Source organism: Arvicanthis niloticus, chromosome 18, assembly GCF_011762505.2.
Source record: "Arvicanthis niloticus isolate mArvNil1 chromosome 18, mArvNil1.pat.X, whole genome shotgun sequence".
In the NCBI taxonomy this organism is placed as follows: domain Eukaryota; kingdom Metazoa; phylum Chordata; class Mammalia; order Rodentia; family Muridae; genus Arvicanthis; species Arvicanthis niloticus.
Window position 1 is genome coordinate 6,766,460 of NC_047675.1, and position 25,264 is coordinate 6,791,723.

At 43.4% G+C, this 25,264-nt stretch overlaps 1 protein-coding gene across 3 annotated transcripts; it reads right to left on the reverse strand.

Moving 5' to 3' along the window:
• Nucleotides 1-11,960: 11,960 nt before the first annotated feature.
• Nucleotides 11,961-24,413, reverse strand: Lsm6 (LSM6 homolog, U6 small nuclear RNA and mRNA degradation associated). 3 transcript variants are annotated; one of them, XM_034522197.2, is made up of 5 exons: nt 24,293-24,413; nt 23,354-23,455; nt 16,852-16,957; nt 13,860-13,973; nt 11,961-12,171 (listed from the first exon to the last, which is right to left on the reverse strand). In XM_034522197.2, exons 3-5 carry the CDS (start codon nt 16,943-16,945, stop codon nt 12,137-12,139), a joined length of 243 nt encoding a protein of 80 aa, XP_034378088.1. In that variant the 5' UTR covers nt 16,946-16,957; nt 23,354-23,455; nt 24,293-24,413; the 3' UTR covers nt 11,961-12,136. The 3 variants fall into 3 exon arrangements, with proteins under 3 accessions (XP_034378088.1, XP_034378090.1, XP_034378089.1); XM_034522199.2 differs by having other exon boundaries at nt 23,435-23,455; nt 24,293-24,363; XM_034522198.2 differs by lacking the exon at nt 23,354-23,455 and having other exon boundaries at nt 24,293-24,407.
• Nucleotides 24,414-25,264: the final 851 nt, after the last annotated feature.

A 25,264-nucleotide genomic window follows, 5' to 3' on the forward strand; every position in this document is an offset into this window, starting at 1 on the left:
TTTCTTAGGTCAGGGGTTAAAAAAAAGAAACTCAAAATGGAGGAGATGGCGTCATCATCAAAGAAGGAAAGAGAAATGAGGGTGGAAAGAGAGAGAGAGAGAGAGAGAGAGAGAGAGAGAGAGAGAGAGAGAGAGAGAGAGCGAGCTTTGGTTTTAGGCTGAGAACAGGCTATAAAACAACAGAAACAAACAAAAGTTTTTAAGTGTATTCTTGTCATCTGTGTAAGACTTAGTCATTCCTTTGTATCCTAGGTCGCGGTCCACTTCAGAGGCTAGATTCTAGGCACTGTACTTTATTCTTGTGGCAGGTGGGGCACACGTCACCACTAAAAACCAAAGGGACTATCAATAAGCCCTGCCCCGTGCAGCTACTTTCATTGCTTGCAAGTAATTCTTATATCGCGCACTGCAAACAGAACAGAGAGAACATGTCCAATCTGCAGTGCATTCAGAAGACATGGACCAGCTGGCTTCCTGACTTCACAGTGTGCATTTTGGAAGTGAGTTTGAGAAGTGTCTTCCTGAAGGAAGAATGTTTGTGACAGTGTCCTCCAAGAACTAAAACCCTGGCAGAGAAAAGTTAGGCTTGTCCACAGTAGACTTGGAGATCATAGAGAACAGCATTTGCAAAATCTTCAGAGCTTTTAAATTGCCTTCTCAAAAATGAAAGGTGCCTTCTCTCTTTAAAAAATTAAATTACTGGGGTGAGAATATTTCAGGGGCAAAACATTTGCCTACCTTCTGCAAGGTCCTGGATTCAATCCCTAGTACCACAAAATAAGAAATATTGTATATTTATAATCTTAAATTATGTCATCTGTGTGTGTGTAGGGGGGTATGTGTGTGTCCTACAGAGACCAGAGGTGTCAGACTCCCTGGCAGCTGGTGTTACAATGGTTATGAGCCACCTGACGGATATGCTGGAAACCAAACCGAGGTCTTCTCACACCCAGGTAATCTGGAAGAGTAGTCTGTGCTCTTAACTACGGAGCCATCTCTCCAGCTGCGTAAGTAAATAAATGTAATAAAATAAAGTTGGTTTTACAATAATATTTGGAAAACACTATTGTTTTATTAATAGTAATATTTCCACTTTTAGAAACAGCCTTTAGATAAAAGACACACAGTGGGTATTAGAGAGAGATGGCTTAGCAGTTAAAAGCACTAGCTGCTCTTAAAGAGGTCTGGGATTTGGTTCCTAGCACCCACATGGCAGCACACTCCCTTCCCCAACAGGAGCCTGTGTGCTCATGCATGCACACACGCATGCGTGCGTGCACATGCATACACACACACACACACACACACACACACACACACACACACACACTCTTCCAGCTCCAGAGGATATGAGATCCTCTCTGGCCTCCATGAGTACCGAGTATACACATGACACACATATATACATGGCAGACAAACATTTATACACACAAAATTTCAAAAAATATGTATTTAAAAAGGACACAAGTTGACTTGAGCAATGATCATACACCCAGCATGTGTCAGGGCTGAGGCATGACCAATATGTTTATGCTACACTAGGACAAATGGAAGTTGAACATTAAGAGCAATGTGTCCTGGAAGGTAGACTGTACAGACAGAACAGACATCCCCACGCTCCTTCCCACAGTGCCTAGTAAGTAAGCAATGGAGAAGTACCCAGTGACTTTGAAGTTTCTCAACCCCCACCTGAAACAAGAGCCTGACATGAAAACACTAAAACTTCCTCCATCTGACATAGGGACTTTTTCTATTTAATCTTTTCAGTGCAGACTTGTCTTCTAAGTTGACTGTATTTCCCACACTGTACTACAGAACAGTATACTCCAGACAGAAAACAACCGCATGAGACTGCTTGGGCGTCCACACCAAGAACTCCGTTCAGCAGCAGCAGGTAAAAGTGTGGTCCTCCGAGCAGTGTGATGTAGCTTCATGAAAAACAACCTCCAGACTCCGGGTTGGAATGTTTTGTCTCCAGGTTACTGCTTTGGTTCTTATTCTGGCTTCTCTTTGTAAAAGATTTGCTCATTTTTAATTCTGTGTATCTGTGTGTGGAGTTGTGAATGTGACCTCTGTCCTGCAGAGGTCTGAGAGGGTGATGGAGTCCCCGGAGCTAGAATTACAGACAGCTGTGAGATGCCGACATGAGTGCTGGGAGTGGAACCCAGGTCCCTCGGGGAGCAAGCTTCTCTTCACTGTTCTTCCCAGTCCTCTCCCTTGCCTGCCCCCCTTCATGTGGAGAATTCTTTGTTCCTTTCCGGAAGAGTGACTGGGGAACAGTCATGAGAGCCAGTGGAACACTTCAAGCACTGCCATCCCACAGCTGGACATGTATTCTAGCTTGTCTTGTAAGCAGGTACTAATCTTCTGGTCACGCTAACAACTACTCCATTGTGGTTTTCTGCACTGAGTTGAGAAACTCTGTTCGGTGTTTTGTAAGGATTAACAGAGACCAGGATTATGACATGGGTCCGTTGGCTCTGGAGATGAAATGATGCACTCACTACCAGAGGCTGGCCCAGGAAAATTACCAGGATGGCGCTGATTGGGAGACAACAGTGATGTTACATTGGACTACCCTTCTACTCTGGTGCTCAGACACTTATCAGTGAAAAGACTCTGTGATTATGACCTGTCTAGAAGCACTGTGTTAGCCAGGCATAGTGGCACACACCTTTGATCTCAATACTAAAGAAGCAGCGCCACATGGATGGAGGTCAGCTTGGCCTACATATCAAGTTTTAGGCTACATAGTGACACTGTCTTAAAGCACAACAAAACTCAAACTGCTACCTTAAAAAACAAAAGCATGACCACCAGACAGCCTTCCTCTACCACCACCCCAAAACTTATTTCAAGATTTTAACCTTGTTTGTGGCTTGCTTATTCCTTTCCTTTCTCTACATATAATCTAAATACAAAGGTTGCCCACATCTCTCCCACCTCACCCCCACTCCCACACTCATTCACAGGCTCCTAACTTCTGTGTCACCTGTAGGTTGCTTTGTGTGTTAAGGCATCTGTGCCACCAGACAGGAGTTAACCTAGAGAAGTCTGCAGTTAGGTGCATTGTTCCTCACAGAGGAATGTTTTGAAGAAATAAAACACAATCCTAGCCTTTACTCTGACTGTGAACAGCTAGCTAATTTCAGTCACAAATGCACCTGTCTCTGTGGTCCAGGTTCTGAAAAGCCTCAGCATGAGTTGCGGCTGGCCTCAACTTGCTCAAGTGGCTTTCCATCCCTGAATGCAGACTGGGAGTGGCCTTCTGCCCTCTTACACTTTTCTCTTAGTGTATCTCCTCACTCGTAGGGCAAGAGGCATATTAGGCTCTTGTGCAAATTAACCAAATTGAACATGTATACTTCCAAAAACTTACCAAGCAACCAAAAAAAATCTCTCCAAAGGTTTTTTTTTTTTTTTTTTTTTTTTTCTCTTTATAGGTTGTGTACAGGATGAGACCTCACAAAACTGCTATGTTGAGCCTTTCGACACCTGTTTCCAGAACAGCTGTGGCATGCATGTGCCTGGCTATATGTTACATTCACTCTATTCTGGTCAGCATGCCATGATGGCAGCTACTTTCTCTCCACAATCCCTGTCACTTGCTCATGTATTGTGCATTTTCGATCATAGTGATAAGACACCCGAAAGAAGGGTCCCTTTGAATTCCGTCTGAAAGGTCAGGTTCTAGGTATGAGAAACCAGGAGCTGCTCTTCACCTGCATGGTCTGAGCTTCGTAGCAGCCCCACTCCAGAAGCAGAGACCGGGTTATTACCATTGCCAGCAAGGCCTGGCCCCAGGGGCCTTCCTCCAGGCAGGCCTCGACCTCCTAAAGGTTCTAGAACCTCTTCAGAGAGCTAGGGGCCAAGTGTTGACATACATGAGCCCCTGGGGGACGTTTCATGCACTCAATGATGAGCATGCCATTCCCATTGAGCCCAGGAGCGGCCATCCTTGGTGTCTCTTCTGTTATCTCAGCAGTGTACCCTGAACACTAGATGTAAGCTCTTGCATGCACATGCCTGACGGGAAACACTTTCCAGTCTCCCACAAGGTGCCACTCAGGAATACTCTATGGTATGGGAACATGTCCTTACCCTCACAGGAAGCTTGAGGAACGGCTAGCCTGATAAAAATAATACAAAAATACAAGGCCTGGGGGTCTAGCTTGGCAGAAGTGTTTACATGGCATATGCAAGTCTCTGGGTTCAGTCCATAGTACTGAAGTGACAAAGATGACATTCACAACAGAGGCGACCTGGAGAATGCGATGTGATTCAGGAAGGGTGTGGGGAGAGGACGGAGTACTCAGTGTGCTGTAAGAGGTGGTCATCAAGGCTCTTCCACAAAACAGAGGGGGGAGAGATGGCTTTCCCTAAAGAAACGGCTAGCAGTAACAGAAGGGCTCCCAGTGACGTCTGCACTGGTTCTTAATAGGGACAGAGTTTGCATCTTCTGACTTGATCATTTCAGGTGGTTTCCTACTGGCTTAAACTAATTCCACTTCTCTGAAGAGACAGACCATGTTTGCTCAGGAAAGCACAGCTTAACTGGGGAGAAGAGTCTCCTGCCCTCTCACCTGGTACGTGTGTGTTTGTTCCTGGGATCAAACCCACGCTGTCAGCACGCAGCCAACTGAGCTGCACCTTAAATATTTCTTCAAATACATGTTTCGCCCCTTCTTCTCACACGGAAATTAGTATGTCATTGGATCAGGGATGTTTACACCTCTTGACATCATAGAATTTTCCTCAGTTTACAAAATGAGCAGTTTCAATGATAATTTTCCTATTAAGTGTTATGTTGAAAAACTATGAGATCAAAAGATAAACTGTAACTAAAACACAAACTAAGACGTACTTATCATGAAACACACAACATGGCCTGGTTGAACATGAATGTAGAACAGTTGGAAACATGTGGTCAGGGGTATAAGAGCACACACTTAGCACAGGCATTATGGCAAAGAGTGGGGACACTGGGTAAAGAGGTCACATGACAGGATGTATGAGTCAGCTTTTTGTCACATGACAAAGCATTTGAGAAAATCAACTTAGCAAGATGCCTTATTTTTTTCCACAGTTTTTCTGGCCCAGGATCAGGTGGTTCTATTGCTTTGGTTTGTGGTGAGGCAAAAGATCATAGCAGGGACCACATGAGAAAGCAAAGACACGCACCTCGTGGTGGCCAAGAAGCACCTCGTGGTGGCCAAGAAGCAAAGAAAAACAAGGGGAAGGGAGTAATTCTAACACACCCTTCAAAATCATGTCCTAATGACTTAAAACCCACTAGGCCCCACCTCCTAGAAAGTCCAAATACCTTCCAATAGCGAGCTGGTGAGCAAGCCTTCTCAGGCAGCCTTTGGCGGCCATTTATGGGTTAGATGAGGCGTCCAACCACTCCAGTTGCCCTTAAACATCTGAGTGAAAGTGCCTGTCTTACAGAACAAATGGAGCTAGAACTGGGCTTGGGATCAGCTTGTCTCCGCTCTGTGCTGTATTGCGAGGCCTGATGACGCTCACCCTCTGCCGTGGAGACTGAGTAGTAACTAGAACTAGAAGATTCTAGAGAGAAACAAACCTTAAAAGATGGATATTTCAAAAACTAACGGTCTCTACAAATGGTACCTGTTGACACAAGCCAAGGGGGCAGGTTTCCACTTTGGCCTAGTGTGTAAAGGCCCACTAACCACCTATGTTTTCCCTGTTACACTTCAGCAACAAAACACTGCACCATTTTTGGATGTGGAGGACAGTGGCCTACATAGACATCTTGGGACTTTTTCTGTTCCATGAATAGGAGGAAAGAAAACTGATTTATTGATAGAAATGAAGCAAGCCAGCGTCCAAGTACGGGATCAAACCCTGTGGTTTTCTGACTGCAGTAACTTCCCCGCCCCCCATGACCATGACAACTTAACCTCTTTGCCTCAAGTTTCTTCATCTGAAAAAAGACCTTATTAAGTGACCATGAAGGGAAGACACAGGCTTAGTTCTGCTAAGGACATCAGAGGGTATGTATGTGTAGAGGTGTTGACCTCTGCATTGCTCCTCTATTGAACTCCTCTGAGATGTTGGAAGAACCACCCTGCAAGCACTTGCACCCAGAGTTGGAGGAATGGTGAGTGGGTGTGGCTGGACTCTGGCTCTGTGGGGCTCTTTCCTCCACTCTTCTCCACCCTTTCAGCTCCTAACACCAGATACAAGAGAACAGAGGATAGAAAGGAAAGAGGTGACACTGTTGTTAGATACTCCCTTCTGATTAGGGCTGTGAGTTTCTTGGAGCAAGTTTGATTGTCACTTTCGGGTCATCTAATTTCTTCTTTGGGCACAACTAAACAAACGTCAAGCATCAACAGCCAACAGCAACCAGCCAACAGCCAATAACCCACACCTCTCAAGGCCCTAGCATTTATTTGTCCTCTGAAAAATTCCCAGAATTCCAAATGTCACACAATTGCAGAAACTATCTGTTGCTGGCAAAATCAAACCCCTGCTAGAGCACAAGGAAAATCAGTCAGCTGCTATGGACAACCTGAAACAGCCCCGTATCCCACACCTGGGGTTAAACCAAAAACATATTCTTATTTTTCTGTGTTTTTAAAGAAATCAAGCCGGGTGGTGGTGGCGCATGCCTTTAATCCCAGCACTTGGGAGGCAGAGGCAGGCAGATTTCTGAGTTCAAGGCCAGCCTGGTCTACAGAGTGAGTTCCAGGACAGCCAGGGCTACACAGAGAAACCCTGTCTCGAAAAACAACAACAACAACAACAACAAAATCAAAATCCCCATTACAAGTGGTTCTGAAGAAGATGCCACCAAAAAGATCTCACGGTCAGAAGGAAACAAGCAAACTGAGTCCAGTCCTAATGACTGCACCCTTGTGAACGACTCTGCATATTCATTCTCAAGGTAAAGATACATGCAAGGGGTTTTGGATGTACTAAACACCAAGCCATGGAATCCTAACGCATGGACCATTCTGATGTTACACAATCCATACCTTTGAAACATTAAACATGAGATGTGTCGTATGCAGACTAAAAGCTACATTATCATCCACCTACAGTGTGGGTAGAAGATATATTAACTTTACTGTTACCACTTTGAATATTCCCATTGAAATCTAGAAACATATTAGCTGGGAGGTCCTGCAAGTCAACCTGGCATGAAATAATCCACCCAGACAGACCCAGCTTCTGAAGTCACAAAAGAGCCGCCACGTCTTTGGTCTGATTAAGTGAGTAGTAAGACATTAGAGACACGGTTCCCGTGAACTCAAGTCTTAAAAGATTCCCTTTTCAACGCAATAAAAACTCACTGGATTCTGCTTCTATACGCTTCATAGAGGGTTGTTAAGGACACTGATAATGCAACAGACACAGTTAACACATGGCTGCCTTTGTGATAAATGGGTTGCAGAAATATAAATACAATATGCACAGATGTGGTCAAACACAACCCTGTCTGTGTATTTTCTAAATGAGATTAAAACCTTAGTGAAAAGATTGAACACCTATCTGCACCTTGCTGCTGGGCCTCATCCAACCAGATGAAGGCTTTAATAGAGAGACTGACCTTGGAGGCAGAGGGTATCTAACAGAACAACTCTAGGCTCATATTGCAACTGTTCCAGAGAAGGGCTACCCTGCCAGTGCAGGAGTGTCAGTTCCTTCACACGCCTTTCTGCAGACACACCATGCACTGTTTCCATGGAGAAGCATGATTGACACACCAAGTTTAACCTCTGCCAGGAATTTTGGTTTTCTATGTACATGAAGGGATTCTTTTTTTCTGGAAAAACTTAAATCCACTAGCCATGCAACTTGCTTGGCTAATAGGAAGCGGAAGTGAGTGGCATTAAGTCTAAGCAAGAACACAAGAGCTACGGAACAATTCTTAACATTGTCCCCTTGTCCACAAGGAGAGCTTTACCTATGGGCTCCTGCGGCATCAGAGTTGCTTGTTTCAAACTGTTAGGATCTGGAGACTGTCTGTGAGACACCAGTTGGGAGGGAAGCTGTCCCGTCCAGCCATTTACTCAGCAGCACAGATGACACATTCTTAGCGTTTCCTTTTTGTTGTAACTTCAATAGGGCTTCTGATAGAAACAGAATAGTGTTTGGACTAACATATGCAATTTGTGGTAATAACCTGTTTCTCTGGAATTATTTTATGTAGGCTTTCACAGACCAAGTCCTCCTTTAAGCCAGTCGTGTGTGTGTGTGTCTGTCTGTGTGTGTGTGTGTGTGTCCAGGATAGTTAGAAGGCTTGGAATAAATGCAGTAGTCCACATGGACTTGGCCACTTTTGTAAAGCAGGCCTTGAAAACTGCTCTATCCCAATTGTTCAAACGTTGAATGACTTTATAAAAGTTCTGAACTATGTTTACATTACTGTCTGCTCAACAGACCTCAAGCTACTACCAAGAAAATAGAATCCTTCAATACTGCAGATGATGGCATTCAAACTGGGGAGTAATGGGGTGGGAGTGGGGGCACAGATAGCATTGACAATTTAGTTAAATCAGAAAATCTGGCGTTTGCTGGGTAGATAAAAATGTGTAAAAACAGGAAACCAACAGACCCATAAACAAATAGATGCAAATAATCAGATCTCAAGGTTTTATAGTTCCAAGTTTATCTGAAATCTTAAGGTCTGAACATAGCTGAGACAGCAAATGCATTTATGAACTATTTTCTTTTCTTTTTTTTTTTTAAAGATTGATTTATTTATTTCATGTTTGTTGGTACACTTTCGCTGTCTTCAGACACACCAGAAGAAGGCATCAGATCCCATTACAGATGGTTGTATCTTCAGACACACCAGAAGAAGGCATCAGATCCCATTACAGATGGTTGTGAGCCACCATGTGGTTGCTGGGACTTGAACTCAGGACCTCTGGAAAAGCAGTCAGTGCTCTTAACCGCTGAGCCATCTCTCCAGCCCTATGAACTATTTTCAAAATCCTGTCCCATCTAAAAATATAGCGTGTCATACTTTCTCCTATAAATAGCCAGACTTGCAAGTGAACTCCCATCGTGCACAGGGGTAGTGTCTCATTTATTCATTTAGGGTAACACATAGATCCTTCTCACAGCTGCCATTCAATAGGCACTGGTCAACATCATTTCTTCAAATCTCCTCCCTAGTTACCTCCTCTAACTTCTCAAGAAAGTAAATGATGTGGTTTGAATGTTAGGCCCAGGGAGTGGCACTATTTGGAGGTAAGTGTGTCAGTGGGGGTGTGGGTTTGTCCTGGCTGCCGAGAAGCCGTAAGTGGCCTTCAGATGAAGATGTAGAACTCTCAGTTCCTCACTAAATGTTGTCCTTATAGGAGTTGCCTTGGTCATGGTGTCTGTTCACAGCAGTAAAACCCAAACTAAGACAGTAAGCAAGAAGAGGGACAATGCAAGCATCACTTGGGGCTGTCTCTTGTCCTAGCACACAAGGGGTGCATGCTGTCTGTCCTGTCTCATAGGCTTTGGTGGAGTCACAGCTGGTTGGTCAGTGGAAACACTCATGGCTGCTTTGCCACACGTAGTAGAAAAGGCAGCAGCTACTGGGATTAAAACCACTGCTAGATATTCAGATCAGACCACAACCAGACTTGTACTCTTGGAAGTGGGCTCACTGGTACCAGAGGCACCTTGAGAAGAGCGTGGCTGCTTCGGAGCCACTGAAGGTCAGGTGAGGGGAAACTGCAATTTGTCTTCTTTCCACCAATAATTTATTTGGGGGGGGGGGGTCAGGAAAAACAAACACAACGTAACAACCATAAATTGGATGTGAGAAGTCCAAGGCTGCAGCATGGTTGAGCTCGTTCTACAACAGGAGCAAGCCAATACTCTGGAGCATCATTGTTTCTCAAAGCCAGAGTCACCTTAAAGATGGGCATGTATGTCAGTCTGCAGTGAGGGAACAAGTCTGTTCCTTGGCCTGGAATGCTGTCATCCAAGAGCCACAGTGAATATCAAAGACAATTGTTCCACAGTGCTTGTTTCTAGTGAAGTTGACTGTAGCCTCCAGGGTGATGGGGCTCATACTTAAGTGGATGCTGCAATTTCCGACCTTGAGGAAATGCCTTAAGTGCTTGTTACTATCTGTCACATCATTAGGAACTCCTAGCATGCATTACATATGGCCTCGAACAAGATGCTCAAGATGTGAACCCTCTCTGCAGGCTGAGGGAGAACATGGTTCAGACCACATGGCCGCCATCTGTATTTGTACTCGTCTACAGCTCTGTTTGGGATAAACACTTTGGAAGTAAGAATTGATTCAGCCTGCAAGATTAGCCAAGGAATAGCTCACAGACCAAAACAAAATGTGAAGGCAGATAGTCTGGAAACTAAGCACAAGTTGTTTCCTGCTAGACATTCTGTTTTGTCATAGCCCAAGAGAAAGATGGTGGCACCTATGGTGTGGGGAGCACATATGGTTTAGGGACACAGCAAATGTATTTACTCAAGTGCAAAAATTTCATCCTAGAACAATTGTCTTCGCTACAATCCAACTGAAAACCATTCAGACCATGAGGAGACTCCAGTTAAGAAAAAGTAATTTTAGCATTTACAATTTGTTTCAGAACTCTATCACAAAAAGGTATGCACGGGGGACAACACGTGCTGGTCCAGATGCATAATACGGGTCTTTATTACCATACAATGGTAGCATTTCCCAAAGTCGGTCTTGATTAAAAGCGGTTCCATGGATGAAAACAATATTCTGCAGTAGAGCTATTAAGCTAGAAATGGCAGGAGGGAAATAAAGACCTGCATGAGGTCAGGGAAGAAATAAGCAGCACTGGGATGCTACAGACTGGTGGGAGGTAACACCAGAACTGCTTCCAGGGGCAGCCGAGTGAGTGAATGAGGGGACACAGTAGCCCGGCAGCCTCACACACTCTAAAAACAAATGAGAACATGTGTGCTTCTCTCTGAAAGACATCCATTTTCTCCTTTAAAGAAGCCATTTATAAAAGCAAATTGGTGATTTGTACTTACACACTGGTCCTTTTTCAAGCCCTGTCAGGAAGTGATGAATTACTGAAGCTTAGGATAAAGTGTTTTATTTTCAGTGTGCACACCACCAAACCTTACAAAACATTTCTCCCCTTTCCCGAGTTTCTGATTACTATTGAAATGAGACAAATGTCATAAATACATATCTCGAGAAAGCACACCCTCCCTCCCCAGCTTCCCATCTGCACTCACTTCCTTCACCAGGCAACTGTTGTTCCCAAACCGTCCCACTTGAAACAGGGATTCTGTTTAGACTGAAGGAAGGATAAGGAAAGCCCTACCGTCCATGCAACCAAAGCACCCAAATACAGTCTCTACAGACAGCACAAGCCCACACAGCAGGAGTCACATGACCCGAAGGCTCTGCCTGTGCCAATCAACATTTTGCCAGAATACAACCCTTTCCCCAAGGCCACTTGCTAAAGCAAAAAGCAGGAAAACTCTTTCCCAGACACAGCTCAGCACCTGGAAACTGAGTTTAGGCCTCTGGACTTGCACCTCAACCATAGCCAGAGTTACCCAGGAACAGCTGGGCTCCTCCCCTGATTGGAGTAACCAACCATTGCTGCTAACACTCTTGAAAGGGAGCAAATTAACATACGGAGTCTAACTGCACAGGAGGCTAGCAGGGCTGGAGGACTCCAAGCAACGACCTCACCTCATGTACCAACCTTTACAATTTCTGAATCAACAGAGTTGCAGTCCTTTGTGTTGATACCACCACTAGGTGACTAAATCAACAGCTACATTTCTGACCTCTTGTCTTTCGCCCAAAGCTGAAACCATATGACGTCCTAGAAGGCTTTGCTTTAAATGATGTGGATGGTGAGCAAAGACACAAAAGATGCCTCAAGATTGCTTGATCACAGGTTCAGGGACATACCACTTAGTCAGCTGAATACGTAATCAACCAATGAAAGAACACTGCGGGAACCTTAGGAGAAACAAACTGTTTTTTAATTTTTGCATTCTGCACAAGCAGAAATAATAAAGAATATGACTAAAAAAAAAAAAAAAAACAAAACCCACAGACCACCACTAAAATCGTAAGAGAACCAAAAAGGACTCCATCCATCCACCCATCTCTGAAGAGCAGTGCCTCCTGGTGTCTTCACATCCGCCTCTTCTGTGTACTTATGTATAGCACTGGAAAGACAAGAGAACAAGCAGTCACTCGAGTGGGCACAGCAACAGTTTTAAAGGCTCGTGGGTCCTGGCCTGCACCTTGCACACTTTAAAGGACTGTTTATACCATGCAGTGAAGGTCACTATAAAATGAGTTGAGTCTAAACTGGGCTTTGATATCTTACAAGATTATAACTAGTCTTATCTATGCATGTTACTGACTTTACAAATTATGACCATGAATCAGAAAAGTGAAAGTGCTTAAAGTTTAAGGATGATTTGTAACCAGCTATAATACAATTAAGCTTTGAGAAAGCCAATCAGCTAAATCTTTTAGGCTAGGTCTCAGATTCAGAACAACTAGCACATGTGTCTGGAGAGATGGCTCACCACTTAAGAGCAGCTGCAGATTTTACAGAGCAGCAATGCTGAGTCCCTGGTACCTACCAAGCAGTTTACAATCAATTGTAAGTCTAGTTCCAGGGGGTCCAGTGACCTTGTGTGGCCTCTTCAACTAGCAGGCACAAATGTGATATACTTACATACATGCAGACAAACACTCATACACATGAAAAAAAAAATGTAAAAGAAAGAAATAGCATTATTTTCATTTATTTCCCCAGTATAAAGTATAGTTGCTGTTTACTCTGATAATTTCCATAGGAGAAAAAAAATGAGAAGACATTTTTAAGACAACAAAGTTCTTATTTTGAGATTGGTATAAACCTTTGGTGTCATCCAACATGTATTTTCGCCAGTCATACTTACCACAGTGGAATGTGTGCTGCATGCAGATAGGACAAAAGGGGCCACTGGGCTACTGGTCAAACAAGCTGTCACCTAGAATGTACCCTCCCTCTCCATCCCACACATCTTCAGATACTGACAAGCTTTTTCAAAGTGAACAGTAAATGCCTCCTCAGAGAGCCCAGCACAGACTGCAATCAAGTGAACCAGGATCTCCTTTAAGAGCCAACTACAAGCAGTGGGAATAATGACAAGTGTTACTGAGTACAGCATGTAAATGTCGGGGACCATCAGAATATGAGAAAAGCCACTGCCAGGGAAACTAGACAGGCTGGGTGGATGTCACCAGAGGAATGTCTCTGCATGGGTGGCTACTACCAGCTGCTCTGAGGGGAGACAAGATCATAAGAATAACATGCAATAGAAGAAATTCTACTGAACTGCAAGCAAGAGATGTATACAACAGTCAGGATATTTATTCCCAACAAGACCTAACTTTTAAGGCTGTTAGAAGAGAACTTCAGAGCCATGCTTTCTGTCCCACTTCTGACACATGGAAAGGTATGAAGCCCCACAAAAGGCACCTGAATCTTGAATAGAAAAAGGACAAAGGACAGGCTAAGAGCCGAGGGGTGTGCAGGCGGCACAGGAGTATCCTCCGTCTCACGGACGGCACTGCAATAATACAGTACATGGTTAGTTAAGGCAGCAGGGTCCTGCTCAGTATACCAATATCCATCCCTCAGCTCTTCATCAACTGAGAAAGAGAATTTCTAATTCCAAAATTCCATGGAAAATTCTCTTTCCACTCACAGACAGATCTGATTTCTACTAAAGACCTAAAATACAAGCACAACAAACAAACAGAAGTAAAGGAGAACTTGACCATTACTTAGAGACTCCCCAGTGTTCTCTGCTGCACACAGGAATGGCCTGTTCTGAACCCGAGGGGAGGCTCTTACCATTGTTTCCTCGGATGAACGCATCTCCATACTTATTCTTCAGCTGTCCGTTTACATACTCCTCTGTCTGTTCCAGTGCTATATTCATGTAGCCATCCAGGCAGGCCAGGACCCCTAGAGAAAATAAGACAGAATAAAAATTACAGGCTATATCTTAAAACCAACAATCACTTTATTCATTAGCCTTCAGACACATAATATAAAAATTCACACTGTAAACCAAACTCAATAGACTTAAACACAAAAGGCGCCTTTACTCGGTGCCAATGTGAATGACGGCTGGCCGGGCCAACATGAGAGGAGTCATACAGCCACGACTCCAAGACAGGCAGCCAACTGTCACTCCCTCCTGGGATGTGCGATCACCACAGCAACTTTGAAAGCCTTCACAAAAGTATAAGCATTAGAATATTCCAACCAAAATGCCCTTCTTTGGGAGCTAGGGACAGACATGGCAACTATGCAGGGACAAATGAGCCTCCGTCGAGGTGACATTTGTTACTTTAGCCGCTCGGTGAAATACGGATCTGGCAGATTTATTTCAGTCTTTCACAGCATCTACTGCAGCAGATGAATGGACTCAGGGTGAAGAGGAAGTCTCCACAATCTGTTAAGATAATAGACAGCAGGTGCTCCTGAAAGAACATCTCAGAGCTGCGACTCCCAGCAAGGAGCAGCCTGAGAACAGAGAGCAACATATTGCATTATAACACACTGCATTCTGTTTTGTTAGGGTTGGGACTATTTTTAAAAACAAAACTAATAGAGAAAAACAGCTACAAACATTCCAGGGAGCTTTCAAGGAAAACAGTTTGGGTGAATTGTTATTTGTGTTAAGATGGCCTAAATTTCTAAAATCTGACCAGAACACTTTTTTTCAAAGATGAAACTAGTAAGCTTCTAATTCTGTCTCTGAGCAAAAATGATATGTTTAAGAAAGAATAAAAACACACCAATTCAATTCAATTAACTAAATCAATAGTCCCATTTAAAATCCTAACTTCATTAATATGCTGCTCGCTCTCTGCTTCTGCCCCCAGTATCCTCTAAACAGAGGTTTCTTTTCAAAACTGTGTGTGTGTAATCTGAGCACAAGACATTAACTGAACAGAATTCTATGAGACGCGGTAAACTTTCAAAGAATCAGACTGGACTGTCAACTATCAAGAACAATAACTTCCTCGCCAAAGACAGCGTAAGACAGTTTCACAGTCTGCTTCTTCTCTACTATGCTGCATTTAAAGCCCATTCAGACACTAGTAGGAAACTTCCACGGTATGATATGGAATTAAACAAGAGAATAATTCAAAACATAATGTCACTATTACTCACTGCTAGTGAGCTGAGAATGGGAGGGAACAAGGCAGAAAGAGAAAGGGCTTGAAAACAGCCGGGTATCACAGAAAGACCCTGACTCAATAGCAAGCAACCAAACACACACAAAACATTGGCAACAGGCTACTTACGTCAGCAAACTAAGACTAAAACAAAGTGATTTCCCCTTTTGTTTTTTAAAGACTGCATTTTACTTTTGACGATGTGTATGTGTGTAGGCACATGCACATGAGGCCAGAGGTGTTGGAGCTGGAATTACAAGAGGTTGGGATCTGCACAATTCACCCACTAGGAATCCAACTCGGTCCTCTCCGAGAGCATGATGCACTCCTAACTGCGGAGCCATTTCTCTAGCCCCTTCCCTTCATTTTGGCAGTGCTGGGGATGGAATCCTCCTATTTGAACTACTATTCCTTGTGCTGGAACTTAATAGGTTACTAAATATTCATTTTCATTTTATATGTGTGAGTGTTTTGCCTGCATGCGCATTGTCTTGTGTCTCCAGAGGTCAGAAGAGGAATAGGATCCCTTGGAACTGGAGTTACAGATGGTTGTGAGATGCCTTGTGGATGCTGGGAACTGAATCTGGGTCCTCTGCAAGAGCAGACAGTGCTCTTATCTGCTGAGCCAGTGCTCCAGACCCTCCAGCAACTTCTTAACCAAGTTTTCTGGTCAGGCTTCAGTAAGTCCTAGCCCCTTGCTTTCTAGTGAGAACTACAAAATCTCAGAGTTTGTGGAGTTCAAAGTGACAATGTACTAAAGTACTTAGCACACATGTAAATGTGTGGGGAAAGGAAAAACTCGAAAGAAATTTAGAAAAGAGACCAAGAAACAGCCACACAACTCTGCTGAATTAGTCATCTCGCTGTGAAACAGTCTAAGCAGTTTAGCACATCTCAATTTGAGAAGAGTAGGAATTTCATTATTTTAAACAGAATCTGATATAATTTCCCAGAAGTCCTTTTGAGGCTCTGAGCTGCAGCACCAATCCCACAACACCAATGTCCACCTTCGGTGGCCTCTGCCTTATCTTCAGTATTCATTTCCTTCAGGTTGGTCGTTTTTGTTTTGAGACAGGATCTTCTGTAGCCAAGGCTTGCCTCAAAATCATATGTAGCTGGAATTATCATCAGACTCTGAACCTTCCTGTCTCTTCCCCAGTGCTGGGATCACAAGACAGCACCCAGAGCTCCTTAAAAAAGGATTCTCTACAGGAACAGAAAAGCATCTTTGGATACTTCATTCCATGACTGTGAAGGTCACGCTGTGAAATGATTCTGGCTAAATAAAAGCCTGCCAACTGTGAACTCTTCTGCAAACCAATGCTGCTGAAACCAGGTGTTCTGTGGTCCCAGCTCTGCACAGCAGAGTTGCTGGTGACTCCTCAGCTACCATCAGGGAACTTAGGCAGACTTGACCTCAGAACAGACAAGAGAAAGAATTCACAAACACTGCAAGTCAGAAGCACACTACTGGCAAGCATTTTACTATAAAAGGAACCACCTCAGAGGCAGAAGATAAAATAACAACAAACAAACAAACAAACCACAAACAAAAACCTGTCAATGAGCAATGTTTCTGGTCTACTGAGTACATTTAAGAGGTCACATTTTCTTATTTTAGTTATACCGGTTATGATCAAATATGAAAATACTACCTCGATAATCCACGCCAGAATTTAATTTCACCACAACTGGCCGCCCGATGATCTGCTTTAAGAAGTCACTAGGGGTTTGCTTCCGCAGACTCATTTTTTAACAATCCTGATCAGAAACAGGAAAGAACGATAAATGTACAGACTAAAGTTAATTAATCACCAAAAAGCAAAACAAACTCTTGGGCCTTTAACATCTCTATGGGGAATCAAGCATGAAAGGCCTTTGAGCAATGTGCTACACACACAGCTATCTGTGCTTCATACCATCACCCCACACAGCCTGGCAGCCCAGGGCACGGCCTTAGAGCTTTACAGAGCAGTTATTCCTAACCACTTGTCCCAATGTGTCACACACATGACACCCTTACAGCCACCAGCATCTCAGTCCAGTTAATGATCACATATTCTATGCTGACAACATGTTCGAACACTGGGAGAAGGCATAACATTCCCATTTTACTGATGGAAACAGAATAGAAACATTAAATAATTTGTAGCAAATTGCGGTGAAACAAAAATATGATAGAATATTTAAGTTAAATTCAACTTCCGAACCAACATAATACAAAGCAGGCCCACTCATCAACAACTGACATCTAAACATCTCCCTGAAAAGTCCTAATTGAAAACTAAAAAGTGAATATAGACTATAGACATACGAGTATTTCTAAGTCCTTTCCATGTATGGATTCCCTTAAACTTCACTCCAATGAGGCAGTTACTGGTGTGTGCAGAAGTGAGTGTGGCAGCCAGAGGCTGATGTGGAACCTTCCTCAGTCTCTGTCCACCCAATTGTTTTGAGACAGGGTTTCTCACTGAACCTAAAGCTTACTGGTTTGGTTAGACTGGCTGGCCAAGGAGCCACTCCAGCCCTCATCTGTCTGTCTCTGATCTCCAGTGCTAGAATTACAGGGGCTCTATGATGGTTTAAATAGACTCAATGTGTGAATGCTTGGCCATAGGAAGTGGCATTATTAGGAGGTGTGGCCTTAATAGAGGAAGTGTGTCCCTGTGGGGGAGGGCTTTGAGGTCTTAAATGCTTAAGCTCTGCCCAGTGTGAAACATATCCAGTCTTCTCCTGGCTATCTGCAGTTCAAGATGAAGAACTCTCTTCTCCTCCAGCACCGTGTCTGCCTTAATGCTGCCATGCTTCCTGCCATGATAATGGACTGAACCTCCAAAACTGTAAGCCAGTTCCAATTAAATGTTTTCTTTTATAAGAGTCGCCTTGGTCATGGTGTCCCTTCACAGTGATGAAACCCTAATTAAGACAGGCATCCTGTCACAGCAGGCTTTTTCCAAGGGTGCTTGTGCTTGTTCAGCAAACCCTTTTCTGACAGCCACCTCCCTAGCCCTAGGAGGTACTGTTTTTATCCTCATTTTATAGGTTGCTAAACACCCACTCAAAGCCAGACAGTTAGGTTAGATTTTGAATTGTTCAGTTACAGTTGTGGCAGGAGTGCTAAGTAACAAGGGGAAGTCTTGAGAATTCATGTCTAGGAGTCTGAAACACAGAACAGCACTGCAGACCTAAATTTACTGACCAGGCATATCAAAGCTGGCTGTCATCTTTCAAATTTAATCTTGTTGTGCAATAGCTACCTCTCAAAAATTATAAACAAATAAATAAATAAATAAATAGTCACCTAAGTAAAACTTAGACTAGAAACTGGTTTTTGTTTCAGTGAAGTTCAGCGACAACTCTTATGTAATGTCATGTATCACAGACCTAAAAGTTGGTATAAATATATATTTTAAAGACTTATCCCTCCCCTAATTCTACATTTTTGTTTTCAATAAAACTACGCATTCTTCTATAATAGTATTGCTGATTTCACTCCAAGTATATCCACCCAACCCACTCAACGCTGTGAAGATGTTCTCCAGGTCCACACATGCAGGGTTAGCCACTTGGTGAAGCTGGAATGCCACATGGCAGATTTTTCATCAGCTCAAGAGAAGTGTAAACATATATACTTGTGCAAGGCAATTTAAAGATATATGCTAGAGTTTTACCTTAGGAACTTAGAATCCAGAAGTTAAACACTGTGTTAAGAGGCACGAATCAATCAAAGGGACAATAATCTAAGGAAAACAATTCTCTTTACCCAAGAAGCCAAGTACTCAGGTTATATTGGACCATCCCCAGCTGCTACCCTCAGAGTCTCAAGGATTAAAATAAGAAATTCATCAACTGATTATTTTGCTCAGCAGACTTCAATGTTTCCACTGAGCTGCTAGTTCATTTCTTAACTCCACACCTTAACTAACAGCTAAAATTACAACTGCTGTTATCCAAGAATCTGGCCACACAACCATTTTATATGTTGTTTTGTAAATAAAAAATGGTAAATACTGTAACAGACTCAGTACTTTTTCATGAGTTTAGTTAAAAACAAATCTTCCTGTTCATCTACGAGCCACACACTTGTACTGTGCACACAGGTTGTTCTATAGCTAAACACTGCTAGAGACACTATTAACTTTGAAGGCCCAGACTCTTCTCTTGAGTCTTGGGGTCGCTTCCAACCAGAGGCCAAATCCCACAACTCCAGTTTCTTCATGTACAATCTAAAATATGAAAAGCATCTATTTTGCATTAAAAATCAACCCGCCAAACAAAACCTAGAGTAAAAAGCTGACTCGGTGGGTAAAAGGCTTGCTCTTCAAGCATGAGAACCTGAATTTGGATCCACAGGACCACTAGAAGGTAGGTGCACTGAGACACACCTGTAACTCTGGCACTTAGGGGCACAGACAGGAAGCTCCAGGGGACTTGCTAACCAGTCTCGCCTAGCCAAAACAGTGAGTTCCAGGTTCACTGAGAGATCATGTGAGGAGCCTTGTGAAGCCCATTAAAGTCAACCCCTGGTCTCCAAATGGAATGTGTACATACACCTCCCTCATACCCCCACCCACCGACACACACTCTCACATTCTAACTAAAAATCCAAGTTCTTGGAAACAAAGTTCATGGTAAATGCAAGAATTTTTTTTTCAGCTTAATACTTCATATTTACTGGGGAAAAAAGGAAATCACTTATTTAAAGGTAAGTCCCTGTTCCTATGCCTTAGAGAAAGATCAATGTAAGTAGATGCATATTTTACTTACAGTGTTGTTCACTTACTTAAATAAAGTTAAAAGATGAATGTAAACACATTGGTATTTTAAACTATATTCATATCTTATGTATACACATACTGACTACATGTGGATTAATTATATATTTCTCTACATTAAAGTATGCAATTCTGTATTGTAAATAAATAAAATATCCAATAAAAAAAGTCTGCAATTGAATCAGAGAGAATGCTCAGTGGTAAATAATATGTACTTCTCTTGCAGAGGACCCAGGTTTGATTCCCAGAACTTACAAACTACTTGTAACTTTGGTTCCAGGGATTTCAACATCCTTTGACCTCTAAACATAGGGATTATTAATTTCACCTATACCATTCATACTTTAGGACGAAAAAAAAACTGGTGAAAAAAAAAATGTAAATCTAGGTATGACAGTACTCACTGCTTTAAAACTGTTAACTTTCTGTGCCTTTTCAGAAGCAGAAATATTCTTGTAAGCTTGCCCAAAACAACATCTCTGTTAAGCCTAGTCTTTATTTCAGTCAGCACCAAGCTCTTCCAAGGGTAAGTCAGACTTCATGGAGTACTCACTAAGCCCCAGGTGCGGGCGAGGGACGCAGCAGGGAGATGTGGTGTGGGTCCTTGAAGCTTACTCTCCAGAGGGATGAATACACGCAGTAGTAGCATATTTCACAGAGACTGTATGTGCTTGGGTAGAATTAGATACAGAGGTCTACCAAGAGAAGACCGAGCCCAGACGTGGCACATCAGAGGAGGATTTCTGAACCTGTGAGTCAAGCTGGCCACCAGCTGCAAGGTGAAGCCTCAGCAAAGGCACTGGGTCTCTGGGTTTGAAAGTACAATCTGCCCCACAGAAGGAGACAGACAGCTGCAGGAGTGCAGGGCCACCTTCACTCTTAGATAGAGAACAAGATCTCTGGGTTAGCTTCCCCAGGGGCAATCATCAGGACCATTAGGAGGTTCCAGTCAGGGGGTCTGGGCCAGGACCAGACAATCCGTGTGCATGATCCTAGACCTTTATGAGCTGGCTAGCTGGATACCATGGAAGGAGGGCACAGGAAAACCCTAAGCAGCAATCTGCTTGGTTCTGCTTCCTATTTTAGGTGGCAGAGCACACAGCAATAGCTCTGGACTCCTGTTTCCCCATGCGTCCACCATCTACGCTTCACACAGATAGGCCCTTTTCTCAGAAGACTTCAGGCCACATGAAAGGATGAGCTAAAAGCAAGCCCCTCATTTGTTCTTTCTGCTAGATGATTTGAAAAGGATGCTTTTGAAGTTATATGGAACAAGTATGGTTGCCTCAAACTCAATGTACTCATCCCCCAGGAAGCCAGACCTTTGCATTAGGCTTCCTTAGGCTTCCTTGGTTCCCCTGTTACTTAATGACTTGCCCACAAATCCATTTTGTACAAGTAAATTGGTCTTGACACCACAATTTTTTCCATCACTTGGCTCAAGTAATTTTAAGTTTTCATCTTTTAAATTGGATAAGGCAGAGGGAATAGTTCTGACAATTTCTGAAGCAAGAGATAAGACTCTTGAACCATAAACACAAGAAAAAGACTTCCTTCTGCCAGATCACCTTGGTAAAAGTTCTTCCTTTAAAATTAGATACATTCATGTCTACGACAGCAGTGGCACCCTCTCCTGCTTCCTATGCAGCCTGTCTAAGTGACCTATGTCCATGAGTGGACGGTCACGGCGCCCTATTTCCTGTTGGAAGCCACCACGGGGTCTAGTGAGAGCATGTGCTCTACAGCAACCTTTCCATAAACAATGAGGTAAAGAAGGGGAGGTGCGGTATGTGTGTCAAACTGTATTCACCCACTGAAACATTGGCCATGTTAGACCCAGTCTCCTACAGAGATTTTAAACTTTAAAGGGACAAGAGAAATCTTCCTTCTCTAGTAGTCCTGCCACCCGGACAGACTGTGGAAGAGGCCTTCAAAGGTGGTGTTAAACAAAAGTCCAATCCCTTCCTCACCCATCTGTAAATGACAGGCATAGCTACTAAAGCATCATGTATGTACTTCAACAGCTACAAATCTGCAATTCCTTTATTACCATAAAATAATACAAAAAAGAAAACAGAAGCACTTGGTGTTTAGACACCCAAGCCTAGGAAGATGCCTGTTCAAAAGCAGTTCTGAAGCTTACTCAGTTTTTGTTTTGTAGTGGAGCAGGGGCAAAAGCATTGGCTACAGCATGCACATGATGTCAGAGGTCACTTTTGGAGTCAGTGAGTCCAGGAATTAAACTCAGGTTTCTAGGTTTGGCCATAAGTGCCCTGATAAACAGGTACTTAGGTTAACTCCTAAAAGCAAGCTGTTCTCAACCAGAGGTGATTTTTGTGCCCCACCCTAAGGACATTTGAAAATGTCTACAGATACTCTGTATTGTCACGACAGTAGAGTGGTAACTAGGACCTACTTCATTCACAGAGGCCAGGGATGTCTCTCAACACTCTACAATGTAGAACAGTGCTTCTCAACCTTCCTAATGTGTGACCCTTTATTACAGTTCCTCATGATGTGGTGACTCCAACCATAAAGTTATTCTCATTGCTACCTCATAGCTATAGTTTTACTACTGTTATGACTTGTAATGTAAATATGTGATATGCACGTGCAATTCCTGAGGGTTGTTAAACACCCCCAGGAACTGCTGGTGTAGAGGACAGTATTCTACAACAAAGGAGTGTGTGGTTCAACACGTCAGCTGACAGAAACACTGCCAGAGAGCCTAACCGCTACCTGGTTCCCTCCTCCTTACACTGTTGGCTGGCTAAGCAGCACAGGATTTTGGAAAACTCAAGACTTGCATGAGAACCAGATGGCGCATATATAAACCAGTTACCTCTCCGTATCTGTGGGTTTGTGTTTATGGGTTCAGCTGATAAAATCAGCTCAGCTGGTAAAATGAAGTTGTAATTACATGTGCAATGGGTCTCTCTGCTACAGAGACACACAGACTTTTACCTTCCCGTCACTCCCTAAACAATATTTTACTGCAACCATTTACATCTAGAGATGATGTGAAGAACACAGGATGACTGCACAGGTTATATGCAAACAGATGAAACCTGAACTTTTTCATATTGGAAGGGATAACTGTAGTACTTATCAGAAGTATTTTATCCCAGCCTGGGGAAGCTGGAAGCAATCACCAAAATCTTGAAGGGATTGACATTCCAAAAAAATAAATTTCTAGTGCTGGACACAAAAACAGGACTTTTCTATTTTCCAGTTCTTCAATCCAAAAGAAGAAAACAAGCCAGGGAGTTTAAAAAAAAAAAAAAACCAAACCAAAACAAAACCTTTCTTTAAAGAAATTCTACTATCTGGTAGGCCACCCTTCTTCAGTGAGAGAAGAGCTGATGCTGTAGTTAATACTCACTTGGGAGGCAGGAAACCTGAGTTCTAATCTCCTCAGCTACTTAATTAGCTGTGCAGCTTGAGTAACTCATCACCATCTCACCTGCCATGGCCCCAGGCTCATCTGCAAAATAAGGGTTAGGCTAGATGGTTACTGGCTGTCTCTTCCTGTTCCAGCATTTGATTAACGTGTGCAGTAACACACACAGACACACACACACACACACAACGAGCCTGTTCCAGCATTTGATTAACGTGTGCAGTAACACACACGCACACAGATTGAGCCACATCCTGCAACTTCTAACTCCCAATAGTAATTCCAAAGAGAGGCTGACTGTGCGACTTTAGAAACACAGCAGGCACTTTGGCGGTTTTGAAGAGCCGGCGTCATGCACGAACCAGATCAATCACTAACACTTTAACTCGCACCCAAAGGTCAGGGAAACAGCTGAGTGATTTATGAGATCCACACAATAAAACGGGGCGCAAACAAGACCAATGAACTTTAAAGATCAAACTCGTCTCATTTTAATGTAAGCATAAAATTAAATACTGGCAACTGGCTAAAAAAAATTGGAGGTCTTAGCTGAAACAGAAACAGGCCCACACAAGAGAAAGGGAGATGGCGAGCGAAGCGGCCAGCAAGGGCCATTTCCTCTGCTCGTCCGTATTTACGACTTCTCGTCGCGCAGAGTTCGCGGGTGGAGGAGGGCGCCTAAGTCTCGCGCCACCATAACCCTGGGCGCCCACCCCAACCGGCGCGAAGCGCGCGCACCACGGGAGCGCGCCCGGCACCGCGAGGCCGCGTGGCCTGGACGAGCGAGCGTCTCCTGGGGCGCAGGCCCGGCCACGGCTCGAGCCGCTCCACGCCAGCCCGGGCCATCCGCGGCCTAGGCCGGCCACTTTCACTCGGAGAGCCCACCCGCGCCCACTCGCCCCTCCCGGGCCGCGGGCTCACCTTGCAGACAGATCCGGAGCCCTCCCAGGACGGGCATCCGTGGACGCGCGCGCCGAAAACCGAAACCGCCCCCGGCAGCGCGCTTTCCCGTCTCACCCAATCAGCGCCCTCCTTGCCTATGGCAGCTCGCGGGGATCAAAAAGGATCAGAACGCACTAGCGAGCTGGCTTCCGAGAATGGGCATCTTTAGTAGCACATTCGGCACTTAGGGCTTGAAGTAAAGACCCGATATTCTGATGTTTTCTCTTTTGCCAGAATATCGAGTACGAAAGCAAAACAACCAACGGAAAACTAGAAGTGATCTTTTGAGGGTTTTCTTTGTGTTTTTTTTTTTTTAGTAAAGAACCTTAAAATCATAGGAACTTGAAACTTACAGTTAAAACAATGGCTGTTGAATACACAGAAATAGCTTTAAATAATTTAAAGCAAATAAAAGTTAAAAGCCTCAAAGCCTCAAACCGACTTCTGCATATAAATTAAATGCATGAAGAGATCATTTCATGGGAATGTTGAAACAAAAAAAATAATAATTGCATCAATTATAAGAAGACATTGCAAATTAATTTGATTGCAAATTGCATGCAGATACCATTTAAGTGCTGTATGGGAACTTGGTTTGAGATATTGGATGAATTCTTAGTGCATGCTTTTTATTTATGGAAGGAAAAGATTATAGAAATACTTGATTTCTTTTCTTCTACACCCATGATCTCTTTATATTTTAACTTATATTTTATATTTATATTTTAAATTTTAATTCTGTTTCTGATGTTTAACCATCAATGAAGTCATAATACCTTCAAAGAACAGCTACACATCCCGTTAGGTGTTACAGGATCTAAGACGCAGAATTGTTTTCTGAGGCATAAAATGGGTTCCTTCTTTTCTAAGTGCCTTTGATTGATATCCCAGACAGAGAACAACTGGGTGAGATTTGGTAAAAAACAGAAACATCCTTCTGTCCATCTGCAA